Source organism: Spodoptera frugiperda, chromosome 26, assembly GCF_023101765.2.
Source record: "Spodoptera frugiperda isolate SF20-4 chromosome 26, AGI-APGP_CSIRO_Sfru_2.0, whole genome shotgun sequence".
Lineage (NCBI taxonomy): Eukaryota > Metazoa > Arthropoda > Insecta > Lepidoptera > Noctuidae > Spodoptera > Spodoptera frugiperda.
The window spans coordinates 2422448-2441682 of record NC_064237.1 but is presented as its reverse complement, the minus strand read 5'-3'; the positions used below and the strand labels follow the sequence as shown (position 1 = coordinate 2441682).

General features: G+C 35.8%; 1 protein-coding gene across 1 annotated transcript in view; it reads left to right on the top strand.

The window, feature by feature from the left end:
* LOC118263995 (TATA-binding protein-associated factor 172) overlaps nucleotides 1–19235 on the top strand; it is a 62609-nt gene that overhangs the window by 16673 nt on the left and 26701 nt on the right. The window contains exons 3-5 of the mRNA XM_050704821.1: nucleotides 560–737; nucleotides 12415–12478; nucleotides 18138–18284. Coding sequence (XP_050560778.1) covers nucleotides 560–737; nucleotides 12415–12478; nucleotides 18138–18284 — 389 coding nt within the window. The remainder of the gene's footprint in view (nucleotides 1–559; nucleotides 738–12414; nucleotides 12479–18137; nucleotides 18285–19235) is intronic.

Sequence of the window (19235 nt, the reverse complement as noted above, 5' to 3'; positions counted from 1 at the left end):
CCTCTGGTATAAGACCTACCAAATACAAAAAGAATCATCAAAATCGGTTCATAAACGACAAAGTTATCCGCGAACAAACATAAAAAAAAAGCATATATACGGTCGAATTGAGAACCTCCTCCTTTTTTTGAAGTCGGTTAAAAACAGACGAAACCGCACAAGAACTATTACTTAACCCATCATCATCAGCTACTTACACTTGAGATTTTCGGTTCTGCTTGTCTAATAAGTAGATCTAGATACAAAGAATCTTAGTTAATCTAGAACTAGATTGGCCTAGACTGGTATTTCATAACATTTTCGATGGTGAAGCCTTCTTGAATTAATTAAGAAATTCTTAGAGCGCTACTTTCTAAAATAATCTGCGGAATGCTGTTAGGCTTTAGGCTCAGTTACACTTCGATCTTTTTTCTCATGGTTATAATGTTATTTGATTAACCATATATTGTTAAAATTCTGCAACCATTTCTATGAGTGTGTCTTTGATTAGCATTCTTGAATACCGAGTACTGTAACTGATTAATTACATGTTGATCATAATAAATTATGAATGAACCAGGTTAGATCGTCTGTTCGTCCTCCTGGAGGCGGGCGCTGGACCGGCGACCCGTCGCGCAGCAGCCAGGCAACTGGGTGAGGTGCAGAAGGCCCACCCTGAAGAACTGCACCGGCTGCTCGGCAGGCTTATGACGCATCTGCGCTCGCCAGCCTGGGAGACAAGAGTAGCAGCCTCACAGGTAACTATTGTCTTTGTGGACACATATTTTAGAACTTAAAACGGGACATTACCCATTATTCGAATAGAATTTCGCCAATGTTGTAAGTGTTATGAGCAGGGAAGCTCTCCCTTTTATACGGACGATCATGGTGTTCCCGTTTTTAATTCTAGAGAGAATGTCAGTAGCCATATCCGTTTAAAAACTTCATTTCTGTGTCTGTAAAAATGTGGATGTGTATTTGCCTGTCTAGTAATGTAACCTTTCACCACGACATGCAAATCCGCATTCACCTAAACTTGGAAACAGCGTAAATATCAAGTTTTTAAGACATCTGCCAACTCGGTCTAGTCGTTGTATAACTTAATTATGAAGTGCTTATCATTTCCTTGATGTTTATCGCGAAACGTTTTCCAGATTATTCTGAAGATAGATACTAGTGCTTAAAGTTAAGGTAAGACTGCTAAGTCTAGTCTACACCTACTTTTCCTTGTTTATATTATCATACTCATGACGACAGATTTATGAGTAAACCGCAGTCTGTCTAAACATAGAAGTCATTCCTTTGTTATAACATGTGGACTACAATAAACATCCTTAAGTAGTTAGGCATTTTTCCACACAACGAAACTTGAATGATGAACAATCGATGTGAATTCATACTCCTTATGCTATTAATAGCATCATTTCCTAATGTTAGCCTAGGTCATGGTGTATCAAAATAATAAAAATCGGTTTAGTAGTTTTTGTGTAAAATGTAATATACATATCCATATAGTGGAGCGCCTGGGGGTTTTCACCTCGGATTAGAGTTACAGTGAATGAATTAATATGATCGATGTGGGATATTGTTTTTTAAACTATAAATTGCAATGTTTACCCAAAAATTTTTTGTGCACTCCATTTTTTTATTGTTTAAACAAATTATTATAAAAAATTAATGTTTGACCATATATTTTCACTTTGAACAGTATTTTTTTTTATTTATATGTTAAATATTACCTGAGTAGACATATAGGAACATTTTTCAAAGATACCTGTGTATAAAAATGTGCAGTATCTCGAACAGGTAGAAAAACGTGGAGGGGAGAGCGGAGCGACAGCTGCTATGTACAATGGAACTTCTTGGCCAGTTTAATTATAAATGAAAGGCACTCTATTGTGTACATTGAAAAAAATACGATAATTAATTATGAGTAATGAAAAGAAAAAAAAAAATTTGTACAAAATCTGTTTATTTAAATATATTACATTGTTGTCTACATCAAATTTTTTCTTCTACTTCATCTATCTGTATAATAGGTGAAGTATTGGAACAACTATTTCCGCTGCACTGTAAACATGATACACTGCGGTATAAACTACACTCGCGAGCAACCAAATCGACTCAACCTACATGTGCGCATTCGAAGATGTTTTCTTAAAAATATACTGAATTGTTTTTAAAAACCGATATACCATTAGAAAGCTTACAACTTCAGCTTTATATTGGTACCATTATTATAAAAATTGTATCAGTGCTTTTTAAAATATTTAACTTTATTCAGCGGATTAGAGTATTTGCTCACTACGACTCCAACAAGTTATAACACAAACTACCCCTATAAAACCTCCACATTAAGGTTAACTTTATCTGTGGCTTATCGAAAGTTGATCGTACACATCTCCGCAAAAACGCTTCATTTTATTTCCAAAAATTTTGGATACGACACCAGAAGAAGCCGCTCAAGTCGTTGCTCTACTGGAACAAGGACTAAATCAGCGAAGAGTTGCTGCTCATCTGAGTTTGAGCCAATCTGCAGTATCAAGAGGGTACAGGTAGTATCAAGATACTAGTGCCTTCAATCGAAGACCAAGAATAAGCCGCCACCGGTCCACCTCGGAGAGTTCTCGGGCAAATTGAATGCACGCTTGCCGACGGCGGGTCGTCAATTTCGGGCCTGCGGCAGGCCGTTTAGGGGTGAGATTGGCTTCCTTCAACCATCTCCGTACTGTCCACTCGCTGACAGCCACTCTTCGAACTCTTCTGAGTTCCTGTTGAACATCGACACCGGTTAAGTGACGATTTCGTAGTGAAGTTGAAATAATAAAACGGTCGTCTCTCTCCGAGGTGGACCGATGGCGGCTTATTCTTGGTCTTCGATTGTAGGCACTAGTATCTTGATACTACCTGTACCCCGTTGATACTGCAGATTGGCTCAAACTCAGATGAGCAGCAACTCTTCGCTGACTTAGTCCTTGTTCCAGTAGAGCAACGACTTGAGCGGCTTCTTCTGGTGTCGTATCCAAAATTTTTGGAAATAAAATGAAGCGTTTTTGCGGAGATGTGTACGATCAACTTTCGATAAGCCACAGATAAAGTTAACCTTAATGTGGAGGTTTTATAGGGGTAGTTTGTGTTATAACTTGTTGGAGTCGTAGTGAGCAAATACTCTAATCCGCTGAATTAAGTTAAATATTTAAAAAAGTACTGATACAATTTTTATAATAATGGTACCAATATAAAGCTGAAGTTGTAAGCTTTCTAATGGTATATCGGTTTTTAAAAACAATTCAGTATATTTTTAAGAAAACATCTTCGAATGCGCACATGTAGGTTGAGTCGATTTGGTTGCTCGCGAGTGTAGTTTATACCGCAGTGTATCATGTTTACAGTGCAGCGGAAATAGTTGTTCCAATACTTCACCTATTATACAGATAGATGAAGTAGAAGAAAAAATTTGATGTAGACAACCGTGTAATATATTTAAATAGACAGATTTTGTACAAATATTTTTTTTTTCTTTTCATTAGTCATAATTAATTACCGTATTTTTTTCAATGTACACAATAGAGTGCCTTTCATTTATAATTAAACTGGCCAAGAAGTTCCATTGTACATAGCAGCTGTCGCTCCGCTCTCCCCTCCACGTTTTTCTACCTGTTCGAGATACTGCACATTTTTATACACAGGTATCTTTGAAAAATGTTCCTATATGTCTACTCAGGTAATATTTAACATATAAATAAAAAAAATACCGTTTAAAGTGAAAATATATGGTCAAACATTAATTTTTTATAATAATTTGTTTAAACAATGAAAAAATGGAGTGCACAAAAAAATGTTGGGTAAACATTGCAATTTATAGTTTAAAAAAGAATATCCCACATCGATCATATTAATTCATTCACTGTAACTCTAATCCGAGGTTTTACGGTTTTGAATGCTCCAGGCACTCCACTAATACTATATAAATCTATTCATCAACAGTACATATCAGAATTTATTATAGCAGTAAATTATGGAAGAATTATGTGGAATATTATAATAGAAGCTACTCGTATCAAACAGGTTTAACTTAATGATCCGACAAAATTATTTCATGCGTGTATAATACGCGTTGCTGTACTTGTACATCGTGTTGACAAGACTATAGGTGCGTGGTAGATTTATTGTGACTTAAAACTCACTTACTTATCTGTGCGTTCACGTGGAAATCTTTGTATATCTACTGGGAAAATCCTTAGTTTATTTAGATATTTATGTGCAGTTCTATCCAGGGAAATCCGTATTAGGATTAACGCAATGCACAGCCGACCAAATGCCTCTTCTAACTTGATAACGCACGTAATTTGATAACCAACGATGTGATTTCGAAACATCCGAGTTTCCTCACGCATGATTCATTCTTAACACACAGGTGTTCAAGATGAATTTATGAGTGGCTACAATATTTTCCAGTTTTCCGATAATTTTAGGTAATAGGTCCGTTGTATAAACTATCAAGACGAACAACACAACATGGAGCAACACTGTCTAATCTTAGATCTTCCAAGGTACAATTTTGGAGTGCATATAGGTGGTTAAGTAGCACAATCCGTATTTTACGGTCGATTTGTATTCATGGTGGGTCTCTGCATAGACGAATAGCTTACAGATGTTATTGTCATGTTTTGTTGACGAGCAACTGTATTGTTATACCTTAATTGGCTTCATTACATTGCTTGGAACGATTGAGAAATTCATTTGCTAGTCATATTTATGTGGTCATGCGTCGATTCACAGACGATAGACATATCAATGTTCTGTGTGCTCTGCAATATTTCTCTTGGACACATTTAAAGTGTTCTATAAAAACTCGCATAAAGGTGACATTTTTCCCAGTCTCTGTGAATGTTTGCAATTCTCCGAGGCATTATCGTAATCGATCTTCAATTTGCTTCACTTTTGCTCCTCACCGCATACACTCGTCGAAGTGAACGTATTGCAATAAGTTATGCTTTTAATAATATATTGAGAAAATTATGCTTTCATATACCTAGTTTCGCTCTAAGATTTCTTTTTAGTCACCAAAGTGTACACCACAGCTTCGCGCGAGTGTGTGACATCAAAAATACAAAAGAGTTTACGTATTTCGATTTCAATCCTTTATACCAAATGTCCTTGACCTGATACCATATTTTGGTTTGAATAAAACAGCTTCCTGAATGAATTGATAACTCCACAAACAAAAACAGTGAAGAACGAGGTCACGTAGCGATTTTCTAAAATGTACGAACAGTTACTATGCGCGTTTTAAATTGTTATCAAAGAACATGTTCACGTAAATCTCTTAACGATTCGATTAGGTGCTGCATTTTAAGTACAGTTTTATAATTAGGATGAACTGCATTACGGCCGGTATTTCCACGCGTTATCTTTTAAAAATAAGTTATCAGATTCAGTGTATCGAACCGTTTCATCAGATTGTGGCAAGGTTGTGACATGTACTAGTAGGTTAAGTCCCTGGTCGCATCGAAAAAATACAGACCTTAAACATATCGACGCTGGAAAGGCAAAATGTATTAAGCGCCACTTTGGTCGAAAATGAGTTATATATACCGTTGGAATCGCCTGATTTTTCTCTTTCGAATGGTCTATGTCACGCCTTAATTTGAACATTTTGATGGCGGTTAATACACCGGTGATTTTAGACTTTTTCGTATATTTTTTTGTTTTAAATCCATTCATTTTTCTACTTTGGCTCATAAAGCGTACATGATAGTAACAAACTATTGATAAGTCATTTATATCTGCTTAAGTTTACAACTAGATTGGTTTTAAAACTCTTTACCTTTCCATTTTTCTAAAAAATAACGCAATAAAACATTTTACAGATTGGCAATTATTATAAAACCTACATATAAGTCAATTTCCTATAGAATATAACACATTTTTCTAGCTCATTTTATGCAGCTTTTTGTTCGTTAAAACATGTTTTACCTGGACACGGTGAGTATGGTTAACTGACTTAAGTCAATTTTACCTAACCAAGATTATGGGCCTGCGTTGTATTAACTCCAAAATCTTGGACACGAAGACACCTAGATTATTTTCTATTATTACATTTCATAGTAAACGTTATTCGTAATAACTATTTTGAGTTTCAATGAAAAAGCTCCAGTAATTAATTAGTTATGATTTTTTTTGCAAAATTTGAAACTTCAAATCGCTCTACTGAACAATTCATATAATGGCGGTTAATACATTTTGCCTTTCCAGCGTCGATATACGGATATGTCTTATCTTAAAACGCATTTTTCACTCATTATGTCTTTATTTCGGGCACAAGTTTTTTAGTTATTTCACGTCTTTTTTTTTGAGGGAAGAAAATCATCCAATGCCTTCTCCCGTCTTGGGTGAAGCGGGAGGGAGTGACAGACTATTACTGACTAAAAACTACCCCGTTCCTTTTCCTACTTTGAGCCGGTAACCTGCAACGTTGTCCGCAGCTCTGGATTTCACAGCAATCTACGCTTTAGATTTACCTCCACTAAATGCATGGTACCTATTAGGTGGCTCTTCGGTTTTATTAAGAGCCTAAGCTTGCGGCGCGGCGTACGTGGCACATGCGTCGACTCTCTTCTCTTAAGTCATTGTGTGACAGTTCAAACATCGCCAATCTGGTCTACTCATGCATGCATTATCAGCGGTGCCTTGAACTGTTCCGTTTACTTTGTAAACATAGATAAAAGTTGCGTTCAGTCTGTTCAAATATTATGATTCGTGTTGAAATTCACTTGCACTCAAAATCAACAAAGTTAGTGACACTTGTGCCCAGTTTCCTAAGTCTTTGTAACATTAACTAAAAATCATGGTTTACTCACTTAAATTAATGGAGAAAAGCTCTACTAGTTTCGAATCACAGAGGGACTCTTCATCATGGACAAACGTCTTTGTAACATTTTTTGGGAAGTTGCGTTGACATGTTTGCATTGTTGTTTATGCATTTAAGAATGACGTTTTTACTTTTGTTCATGTAGTCGGTCTTTTATGGCAGTGATTACTATAGACACTTGCTGCAACTACATGGCTAGATGGTGTTGTCAACTCTAACATTAATACCAAGTTGAAACAACAATGGACATATCACACCATGTAGCCATGTAGTTCTTTACATAGAAGATGTTGCTAGATTATACAAAACTCTTATTAAATTATTAGTAAATAAAACTGTTTTTATATCGTATGCAATATCCATTCTTTCCCATACGCATATAACCTTACCTTATTTTATAACGAACTAGCAAACTCGGCGAACTCCGTTTCGCCACAATTTTTTTTCCTGATTTTTCTTTGCTATAAACCTCACGGAGCCCGAGACCTTTCCAACGAATGCAAAACCGTGTAAATCGGTTCGTGCGTTCCGGAGTTATAGCGTCAGGAAGGAAAACACGACTTATTTTTATATAATAGACTAGCAAACCTGGCGAACTCCGTTTCGCCACCAATGATATTCCCTGTTTTCTTGCATTTCTCTTAAATAGTTCCTGAATTTTCTTTGTTATAAACCTCCCAGAGCCCGAGACTTTTCCAACAAATGCAACCGTGGAATTCGGTTCGTGCGTTCTGAAGTTATAGCGTCAGGAAGGAAAACCCGACTTATTTTTATATTATAGAAAAAAAAAACAAAATAAAGGATATGCAGTTCTTGACTCTTGACATATCTGGGGGCACGGTAGTGCCCCCGCCAAGACGAGCCAAGCGAAGCGCAAGCGCAAGGGCACTACCTACCTTTTCTCGAAGCGCTTCGTCGTATTTTTGAACCTTCATAACTTGAGTTTGGGTTATACCAGATAAACAAAATTTTCAGGATATAATGTCAGTGGTAGACTTAATAAACTTCTAAAGTTTCAATTGCATAGCTCTTATACTTTAGATTTTATTGATATCTAAAATACCCCGATTTCGTCACTCACTCACTGATGATCAACAAAATTCTTAAGGTACTTCCTGAAGTCCTAGAAAACTGAAATTTGGTATGTAAGCTAGTATTAGTACCCAAACAACAAAAAAATCCTAAAACTTGGAACTTTTACCCCCAACCCCTTAAACTAGGGGGTGAAAGTTTGTTCGAGACTTCCGCAACTTTTGACGCTAGAGGTCTGAATGCGGCCGCGGAGGGGTAAAAATCTGAAATAGGGAAACTTAATTCCCTATTTCCTGCTTGAGATCTGAAAATTATACACAAGTACATAGAACACAAACTTTTCATCAAATCAAAACATTATCCTACCCATAAGTACTTAGATATGAATAATATTACTACACTTCACTTCGGTAAGTGTTTATTAATCAACCTATACTTTTGAACATAAGCATCGTAAGTATAGTATGCGCCAACGCCCGCCGCCTGCCCCCTCGTCCCCGCGCAGTAGCTAAAAATAATCGGCCCGTCAGCGAGCGCGGCACCCGAACGCGGGCAGACGCGCGAGGGCAGACGTCGTTGACGGTTGTCTCGTTGAATGAAAAATTTTCGGAATATTTCTATCTTTCTATCATAAGCAACCTACAAAAAGAAATGAAATCCCACAAAAACATTTCATGTTAAATGTTGCCAAGACGAGACCATATAGCTCGCACTGTCAAAAAGTAATCAGATCCCGTGTAGAGCCAAGTTTCTAACCCTACATGCCCAGACCTAAATCGATAAGCCCTAATTTCACACTCAAGTTACGGGGAAATTCTACAGCCATAGCTCGTACTGCGTAGTTCGTAGCGCGTAGCAGAGTTTTTACGCTATAATCTCGTAGGCGTGCAAACCTTGGACGTAACTGGCGAGTTGGCCGCACGGAAAGAGTTTAGAAGATTGAATAGATTTTTAAGCTTAAGCCCATATGACGAATAGCAAAATGTCCGTGCGGCCGACTCGCCAGTTACGTCCAAGGTTTGCACGCCTACGAGATTATAGCGTAAAAACTCTGCTACGCGCTACGTACTACGCAGTACGAGCTATGGCTGTAGAATTTCCCCGTAACTTGAGTGTGAAATTAGGGCTTATCGATTTAGGTCTGGGCATGTAGGGTTAGAAACTTGGCTCTACACGGGATCTGATTACTTTTTGACAGTGCGAGCTATATGGTCTCGTCTTGGCAACATTTAACATGAAATGTTTTTGTGGGATAAATATTTCCTAGAAACATTGTTATGAATACATTTAATTATGATCAGGGTTTTAGATATTATTTTTGTTAGTGTTACTTATATCATCAGTATTCATCAGAAATATTCGGTACTTTTCCTTGTATAAATACGATGACGCATTTTATTCTATTTATTTCGCTTCTGGCAGCCTTTATTAAGAGCTTTAAGATGTTTCTAGATTTTAACGATTAGGATATTATTGCATAACAACGTAACGTAAAATGCCTCCTTTTGAAACAAAGAGAAAAGCAACAAGAATTTGTTATTCCTCCATAGAGAAAGCGAGGCTTTTAATTTATGAATATTCTGCGATTCCTATTATTTGTATAATATCCATTTAAATAATATGTACTAAGTTGTTTTTATGCGTATTAAGGCGATCAATCTATTGTTTAATTGTTTGCTAATTCTGTGTCCAAGTTTTAAGAAAATGTACAATTTATTGTGAAGTTCAAGAAACTTTGAACTGTGCAACCTAGAACCTAGGGTTTACATAAATTGTGAAAAGTGGGTGTACATTGTACAGTGGCATTACGTGCCATAATGTGCACCTCTGCCTACACCTTCGGGGAAAAAGCCTTGACGTTCAAGAAACAAATATCAACGCATAACAAATTAGCTTATCCACAATTAACAAGTCTGCAATTACATTTAGGTTGCGTCAAATCACTTTGATGGATTTCCTGCAACACCGACCTTGTAAATTGCAAATCTAAATGTTGTTGTTGTGTTAAATTATTGCAATTTTGCGAACAATATTATCATCGCTAAAGATCAAGAAGTCATGCATTACGATTCGAAATCGCAATAGGTAAAAGTCTATAACAAGATAATTAATTTTTTAGACATTGTATCTATATATTAATACGTGATGCAAAAACTTTTGACCTTTTTTTACGATAATTGCGCGGACGTAGGAGCATAAAATTTGGTACACTTATAGTTTATGTGTAGGAGAAGTGGAGAACGCTAATATTTTTCAAAAATAATGCTTATAAAGTACATTAAATCAATAAATAAAACATTACACACACATGCATAGTATCTGATCGTATTTGACAAAATGTCACAATCGATAGACATTGCGATGATATTCTCACGTCTTATATGAAAAGAGTTTTATAAAAGAGTTTGAGTTAAATAAAAATTATCCTTCAACGTACGTTAAGTGGTATTGTAAATTAAATCATATCTGGTCGAATTTCGGCCACTAGGCGACCACTAGTTCATTGTAAATCGTTATTGTAAAATCAGTTAGATTCTTATCTAGTTTTATTTCTATAAATATTCTTAACACTAAAAACCGTCCTGGATGTCCTACGTCCTTATTTAGCAGAAGTACAGAAGTGTACGCTATACAGGATAGCGATGGTATTAAAAAGAAAACACATTAATCTGTATTCTAGCAGTTCTGATATCGGTATCCACTTTCACATTCATGGCAATATTAGGTAGCTGTTGATCTCCAAAAGCTACTCATTAATTGTAAAGGATGACACTATATATTTTGTACTCTAGTACGAGTTTGCGATCAGCGCTCTGATTGGCCAACGCGAATGAACTAACCAATCACTGCGCCGAACGTGCTCTCGTTTCGATCTCGTTAAACGCAATACAAACTCATAATAATCCCTCTGCCTGTTATAATGTTTTTATCCAAGAGAATGCTGTCAGACAAGTAACATATTCCACAATAATACGTTTCGCATGTTTACCTAATTATTTATTCATCTACTGCTATAAATTGATTGTTAATGGAAACTTACCCAGCTTGCAAGAGTGAGCTATAAAAAAGTCAGGCCTTCTATAACGTGTGTGTTCAGTTTGTTATTTATTGTGTAGCCTTTATAGCTCGTATTCAATGTGAGAACGATCGATTTCATATCATTGTATCTGTTTTATAGCTCTGATGTATAGAACAAAGAATTGAACGAAACGAGCTCTTATGATTGATGGTATGTCTTATTTTACGGAACAAATTGGGTACTAGATAATTGCTAAACAATTTTTAAATAATGACAAAACACGTCAGTTTTATCCTTCACGACATTGTAGGATAAACATTCGTTTAGCTGTTGTGTGTGTTTATTAACAATGTACGAGTATATGAGGTTTTGTACACGTTAACATTAAGTATGTTAAATCAAACTACGACACCCTCGTAACTTAATGCCTTGAACGTAACAAGGGTGGAAAAATTAGGGAACATATAAACTAATTCTAATTACATGGTAGGTAATTTTTAATAAAAATGTCCTTGTTTCATTAATATCATTTCAGCCATAGAATAGAAATTTCACGCGGAAATGCTGTGCGCTCGTTATCATCGACTTAATTAAAACAACATGTTACAATTTTGATTACTTAATTGGTAAAAGATACCAGAAACTAAACTTTACATTTAATAGGGGCTTGGTATCAAAGACATGATCATTAAATTGCATCAGACCATTCATTTGATATATTAAACTTCCTATTAATTTCTGACAGCGGCTTCGCACGAAGTCCCGTGGGATTAAAAATGTCCTATGTGTTATTACAGACTATGATCTACCCCTGTTCCAAATTTCATTCTGATTCCTTCAGACATTTCGCCGTGATTGATTGACATACACATAAACTCACAATTTAGTAGTAAGATTCTTACTATTCTTTAATATTTGAAAACAGCGTAGGTTTTAAAAAGGAAGCCAAATCTAATAGGTATAATAAATACCTGTATTCACAATGATATACACCTAAATAGGTAAAGATGCGAATTCTTATTTAAAGCAGCATGATTTATATTCAGACAACTGGCGACAGATTTTGCTGCAGATACTATTGTAATACAGAAAAGGTTTTAGATGGTTAAAAGATGTGCTTGGGTACATTATATACATTATGGTACATGAAGAGATATAAAGATTGTTCCGGATCATAAGTCAGTATGTGGTTCTTGCCTGACTTCGCCCTTGCATTGTTTAATCAACATTTAATTATTTTGGATATTGGATTGTTTCTACCAAAAACTTCTTTATTTAATTGATCTAAGAGTTCAGAATCCAACCGCGACAGTTGTGATGTTGTGACAGGTATATTATTACGATAAGAGGATTGTAATCTACGTAGGAGTCCCAGGAGGCGTAGGCAAGTTGTTACAAAATAAGTGTGCATCTAACATTTCCCAATTGAAAACCACTAGACTAAACAAATACATCAAACAAATTACTCTGTACATGATCCTATATATTAAACAAGTTCTTTATTTCACAGGCAGTGGAGTCGATCCTCGCGAACGTACCAGAATGGCACCCAACACCGTTCACGGGCAAGAAAGGTCAGTAATTAAACATGATAGTACGTCTTGTGTTTAGACAACATTGGCTGCGACCTCCAGACATGGTATTCGTAATTAGGCTTCGGTCATACTGTCTCGCGGGAACAATGGCGATGTTCGCATTAAGTTAATTAAGTTTTTCTGTTCATGTCGCCATGATATTCAAACGTCTTCTGTAATCTGACATTCTTCTAACATTAATATCAGCCAGACAATAGGATAATGTGATGGAGGCGTTAGTAATGGCCTGTACACTAGACAGCTTTGTATGGCCTCAACATTATTATGTCTACAATCTAAGCATGATTGGTTCGTACATTACTATTACATACTCAACATAATCATATTACCTCAGTTTGTTATTCACTGAAGGCAGTAATCAGAGGTGCATTCAGCTTATTCAGTTAACGTGAAATTAATAATAGATATTCCTAAGAGCAACAGGTAAATGTAAGATTTAGGTTTACAAAACTATTAGAAAGAAAATGTAGAGGTCAAACTACTGACGCAAAACAAGTTAATAATATGAGGCAATGCTGAAAAAATAAGTCGTTTCCAGCTAATAATTAGTCTAATGCGACAAGGTGATTCGTGTATATTACGTAATTATAGCCGGGACATAGGTTTTTTTCTTTACAAATTAATTAAAACACGTTATCTTGCCAACTTATTTAGTTGCTTAACAAATTAAAGGAAATTGCGACTAACGGACTTAGAATTGTTACACGACTTGCACTAACTTAATTATAATACACATTTTTTGTTATTATTGCACTATTCAATTGGTAGCAGCTAATGAACTCAGACGACTATATTCGCCAGTGGCGCCATCCAGGGAGAACTAAAATATCAAAGTCAAAGTGAAAACAATATATAACTCGTATTTGTAACGCAGGCTTATTTGCATCTTGCGGTTAAAAATAGTACTTCAGTAAACCATTATTAGTCTGACGAGCAATTAACATTCTATACTAAAATTATAACAACTACAATGCTTATAGTTTCTGTAAGAGAAGCAAGACAATGCCCCATTAATCTCAATTTGAAGCACAATGATGGATTATAATAATAATTGTCATGAGTAACAAGTCTAAATTTAATTTGAGGAAATTCGCATACTATTGTGTCTTGTCACTTTTCAATTAGCTCGAGGTCAAGTCGACCTTACTGCTACATTGGTCTACATTGTCCTGTTTTAGTTCTATTCTTAATCCTACTCGTTAATCTTATGCCTTATCTCCCGTTGCGCTTTTTATGAGCACTCAAGAATCTAAATAAATAACTAGATCACCTTGTCTGAATTCCTGGTGTGTCAACGTGATATTCGGTTACTGATTTGACTGACATTCTGATCTCTCGACGTGTTCCCAAAGTAATTATTCTTCGACTTCAAAAGATTCACAAATATCTATGTCGAATTTCGCTTTTTGTGGACATTATGAGATAGGCATATGTGTATTAGTAAGGTTTAAGCCATCAAGTCTCTTGAATGACAAATGAGAGATACTTGAAACTTGATACAATGTGCTATTCATAGGCGGCCGTCATCAATTACTGTATATTATTCACTTAGTATTCGAGCTTCTTAGTTTGACACAGATATTTAATAATGAGCAGCGTAACTGTTCTATGGAGTTTAAGATAAAGTAAGATGACTCAGCCTCCGTCTTAATCTTCAGGCCAAAAGGGCAAAGGGCTGAAAGTAGTCATGGTTCGAGTGAGGTCAAAATTAAGTAATTGCTCTTTGCTTTATTATCATTCTTTGTAAGTAACTTGACATTATTAACCCCCATGCCCTTTGCTGCTCTTTGGCTTACAGACTATTAGGTTATATTATTTAAGCATCTTCGTTTTTACCAACATTTTGTTAATGAGAGTTTCAAGTTAGTGTTTAGCTTTGAAATATGCCAGTTTAGTTTGTTTCTTATTTAAATAATGTTGCATGGTCAATGTCCGCCCTTGATTCTTGCCACTCATTCAAATCAATGTATTCAAAGTGCCTATTACGACATCCTTTTGTTCCCTTACAGTATTGTTTACTTATACATAAGATTATTGAGTCACAACTACATAGATGTTATTGTTTTATATTCATTCCTGCTCTCGTCCGGGACAGTCCGGGTATCGCGAAATTATGCGCGTTACATTATATTTAAAACGTCTTGGCCCGGCCACGGCCCTACTTTGGTAATCACTTCACAGCAAATTTTACTTTATATACTAAAACCTGCCTTGTGAAAGAATCTCTGTCCAGTATAATTTATGACTATACCTACAATTTAGTAAGACAGACTCGATGTCCGGTTATACCATGTTTGCTCTATTAAATTACAATTTTCATAAAATGCTTATGCACTATCATGATAACAAACGGCAGATCCGTTTGTTGTTGTGATGAAATGTTTATTTGTCTTTTATCTGTTTAGTTAAATCTTGCAGATATGTATTGACGTAATACGAGTAGTAATACATATCGAGGCGTGAATATGCCCACTGCAAGTCTTCCGATGAAATGACAGTTACAAACGTGTAATATTTTCTTTAAGGTCTATTTTGCAATTTTGATATAATATCATTGTAATTATTTTGCATCTATTAAATAGCAAACCTTGAGATGTTTAGTGTGACGATGGTTTAGTGTGACGATGGTTAATATACTTAAATGAACATTTTAGATCATAATAAAAAAGTTGTCCTGTCTACACGTTAATTTGAAAATTTTATTCAATAAGCAAATGTAAACAACTTGGTTAATATAAATGTGTAATACTAATAACTTATTATGAAAACGCATTGTGAATCTAAACCATTCTCAGATCCTCTTGAACACACACAAAAAGTTTCATCAAAATCCGTCTAGTCGTTTAAGAGGAGTTCAGTGACATACACACGTACAGAAGAATTATATATATAAAGATAAAATATAAATTATTTCTTAAAATAATTCGCCTTCATTTTGAAAACAGGAAAAGGTCAACTCACGATATCTGCTACAGACAGACTTCCTCGCTGTTGATAACGAATTATAATTTAAAGTTACCAGCCATGTTTTTATGTAGGTTATTCTGGGTCAATTACTTCCACTGCGGAATATTCTGGCATAATTTTAAAGGATGGCAACGTACTTGTGCTCATTTAGTGTTGCAGTTATTCATAGGTGGCGCTGATAACTTACCATTAGGTGACCCGTCTGCTCCTTTACCCCCTATTCCATAAAAAAAAAAATGTACCTATCCTAAAGTCATAAGAAGCCTGCAGCGATTTTAGTCTAGTTTAAGTAGGCTTGTTGGGATTAGACTATCGAATAAGCTATGAAAACTAATATACTCATAACTCTTATATCTTCAGAGAAAACTACACTTTAAGGACGAGACCAGACCCATTCACCAATTATTTTCACCTCCAGCTTAATGAGGATATTCTCCGTAGCGTTTAAAATAATTGAAATACCACCAGCGACAGCTAAGTGGTTAAGTATGTCGTGAAGTAGTTGGAGCAAAAATACCATAACTGTAAATGTTACTTAACTGTGCAATAGGTCACCACGCTGACGAGCCTTTCGACTGTGAAGTTTTTAACAACAATTTTGTGCATTTACTCTCTTTGACATCGATGAGCTTGTTACCTTGAAATTCCTTTTAGACAGGTTTATTGAATAAGATATACTTTTTGCAATATAATGCACTTGTTATTCCTCTATGATTGCCTTGGGTAACGCTGATAGCTTACTATCATGAGGCTTAGTACGTTACCTATTATTGGCTTGTGATTGACCGGCTCCAATGAACCAATTAATCAGAACGCCGAATGCGGTCTCGTTTTGATCTCATTAATCGTAACATCAACTCGTACTAGGGATATAGGTGGTTTAACTTTTCCATCGACGCTTTAATTATTATGTATTTATTATAACTTATAAACAACAGATAGCTTTCAATATCTTGTCTCAAACTACTGCAGTGTGTCAACCAGTCAGCACGACTTGATAAGCTTACTCTTGCTTTACTTGTTAATAACGACTAATGTCTACAGTCTAGATACGTGATTCCAGTTCTAGTAGTCGACATTCAGTATGCCTTTCCCTTATACAACTTTTAAGGCGTGGTGCCAAGTGTTTTTATTAAGGTACCAGACCCGGAGCTGCGGACTGCCAAGCGGGTTATCGAGGCTCTGGTTCGAAAAACAGTAGTAAGAACGGGGTGGTTTGTAGTTAGTACGAGTCTGACAGTCCTTCTCGCTCAAGGCGGGAGAAGTCATTGGATGAATTTCCATCCCTAAAAAACTTCTATTTAATTACGTTTTTTTTTTTTTTTTTTAGGGTGGAAAATCATCCAATGACTTCTCCCGGGGCGAGGAGAATTCAGACTTTACTGACTAAAAACCACCCCGTTCACTACCCCCCGTAGCCGGAAGAAACCCGCTAGGTTGTCCGCAGCTCCGGATATTAATTATGTTAGACATTCCACTCATATAAATGTGAAAGTGGATATATTCACGTACAAAAAGAAGTAAATATTTGGTGAAGTCTGAAGTTCAACAAGGTTTTCCTTGTAAATTGTGGTATGAATAGAATTTTCATACTAGTTAATTGTAATTCGTAGTACTTACTTAATTTATTTTTAGCCTTACTGCAAAAAACAAAGACTCATCATCATTTTAACTTTTTCGTACCTTACCTTGTTAAGATTTTTAGGGTTGATTGTTGTTTGAATTAATTACTTTCACAATGGGAATATGAAAATAAATTAACACATACAACATATTATAGCCATATAAGCGTTATTTTCAATACAAAACCTGTGTGTGGTACTGATAGTTTGCGCCGTTAATATCTACTTTACATACTGAGTACACAATATACACAAACCTTAAGGGCTTGTATGATATATGAATAGGTACATCAAAACAATAGCAGTGCTTAATCTGTTTATAAGTGTGGATTAGGCATCGTGATAATGTACAAAGTTCTTGGGTAATTATAACCACGTCACGTGTGGACTATTATAATGATACCATCTTTCTGTTCATTATTGTTTATTGAACGTTTACTGCACATTTTACCTTTGTTATGACGTCAAATCTTGAGATATAAGACGTTCACTTCTTGACGTATTCGTTGTTTATCTTTTCCGTTTCGTTCTGAACTTTGATATATCTATTCTTATTGTGTCAGTAGAATATATGTAACATTTACATAATATATACATCAAAATCTGGTTTTTCCATCAAAGCCGAACGCGCTCTCGTTTCGATTTTTTAAACGTACAGCTAACTATGGGTAAGGGTACAGACCTTCTCACCTACCTTAGCATGAGGCAATATTTTAAATGTAAGGAAGCCTTTGTTCAACAGTAAACATCTTTTGGCTGATGATGATTTTCAATTCAATGTACGGTCAGGAAACTAGCAAGTTAACAAATTTATGGCCAATCAATATTAGTTGTACTTAAGACCTTCTATATAGGATAAATGTGTACATATGTGTCGTAGCCTATTGGTATAGCGCAGCTCGTGGACACTCTATGTAGCGCAGTTGGTTTTTAAACTAGTCACCACATTTAAAGATGGAACCTGTGACTTTGTACCTAACTACATATTATTTAACATTTTTAATTCTTCTGTAAAAAGTTGTAGAACTAACGTATAATTTCCTCAACAGAAGAGAAGGAGAAGACCGAGCCGGAGGACAATGGCCGGCTGCGGTGCGAGACGTTCGACATCGAGCGCGTGCTGCAGCATGGGGCGCACCTCATGGGCTCCGAGGGACACGAGTATGATATGGACGAGGAGACGCTCAATGCTGCAGGTAACTGGTTCACTACTGATCTAATTTATTAACTTCATGCTTTTAAAATAGTTTATAGACAACCTTAACCTCTCGTTCCGTATAAAGACAACAATAGAAAACGTTACATTGTGTCTCGCGAAGGATCCACGTTCTAAACATTACGACACATTAATGCCATTTAGCATCTCTCTCATCAGGCCTTTGTTCAGCAGTGGACGTATCTCGGCTGATGATGATGATGATGCTCTCTGGGGGGTGATACAGAGAACTTAATATGGTACATTGAATGTGGCACCAAAAAAATATTATCGCTAATACTTTTCTTCAATAAGACCTACTATATTTCCACTAATATGAATAGTAGAATTAAGTATGAAACAGTTGACATTGGCAAGTTCTTCAAAGCTTTCAAATAGTAGGTAGTCCTCAATTCCTAAGTAAACACCTAGGTAGAATACATGAGCTATATGACCTCTCTTAACCCTCATAGATAGTGACGTTTTAGAAAATATATTATTGATGAATGAATATTATGATCATACTGCGTACTCGTCTAGTGCGTCGCACGGTACAAAGAGAAAGCCGGTGAATCATTTGTGTATCATCGAAACGATATATTATGATAGTCATTGGGTATATACTATATAGGTTTGATAAAATTGATCAGGACGGTAAATATTGCAATAATAACATTTATGAATCAGCTAGCAGGTCTGGTTTTACCAGTGTGCTCTGTTTTTCTGTAGTATCGAATCTTAGAGCTTTAACATATTATGCACAATTTCGTGTTATATTTTTAAACGTTGCCTGGGATTTTCCCTTTGGTGTGTGATGAGTTTAAAAATACAAAACCCACCTAAAATAGGTAAATACTTTGTGGATGATATACAGAGTTGTTCAGCCACTCCTACCACTGCATCACCGTGCAGTCTAATTGCAACAAACCAAACGTATGTACTTCCTAAAGGA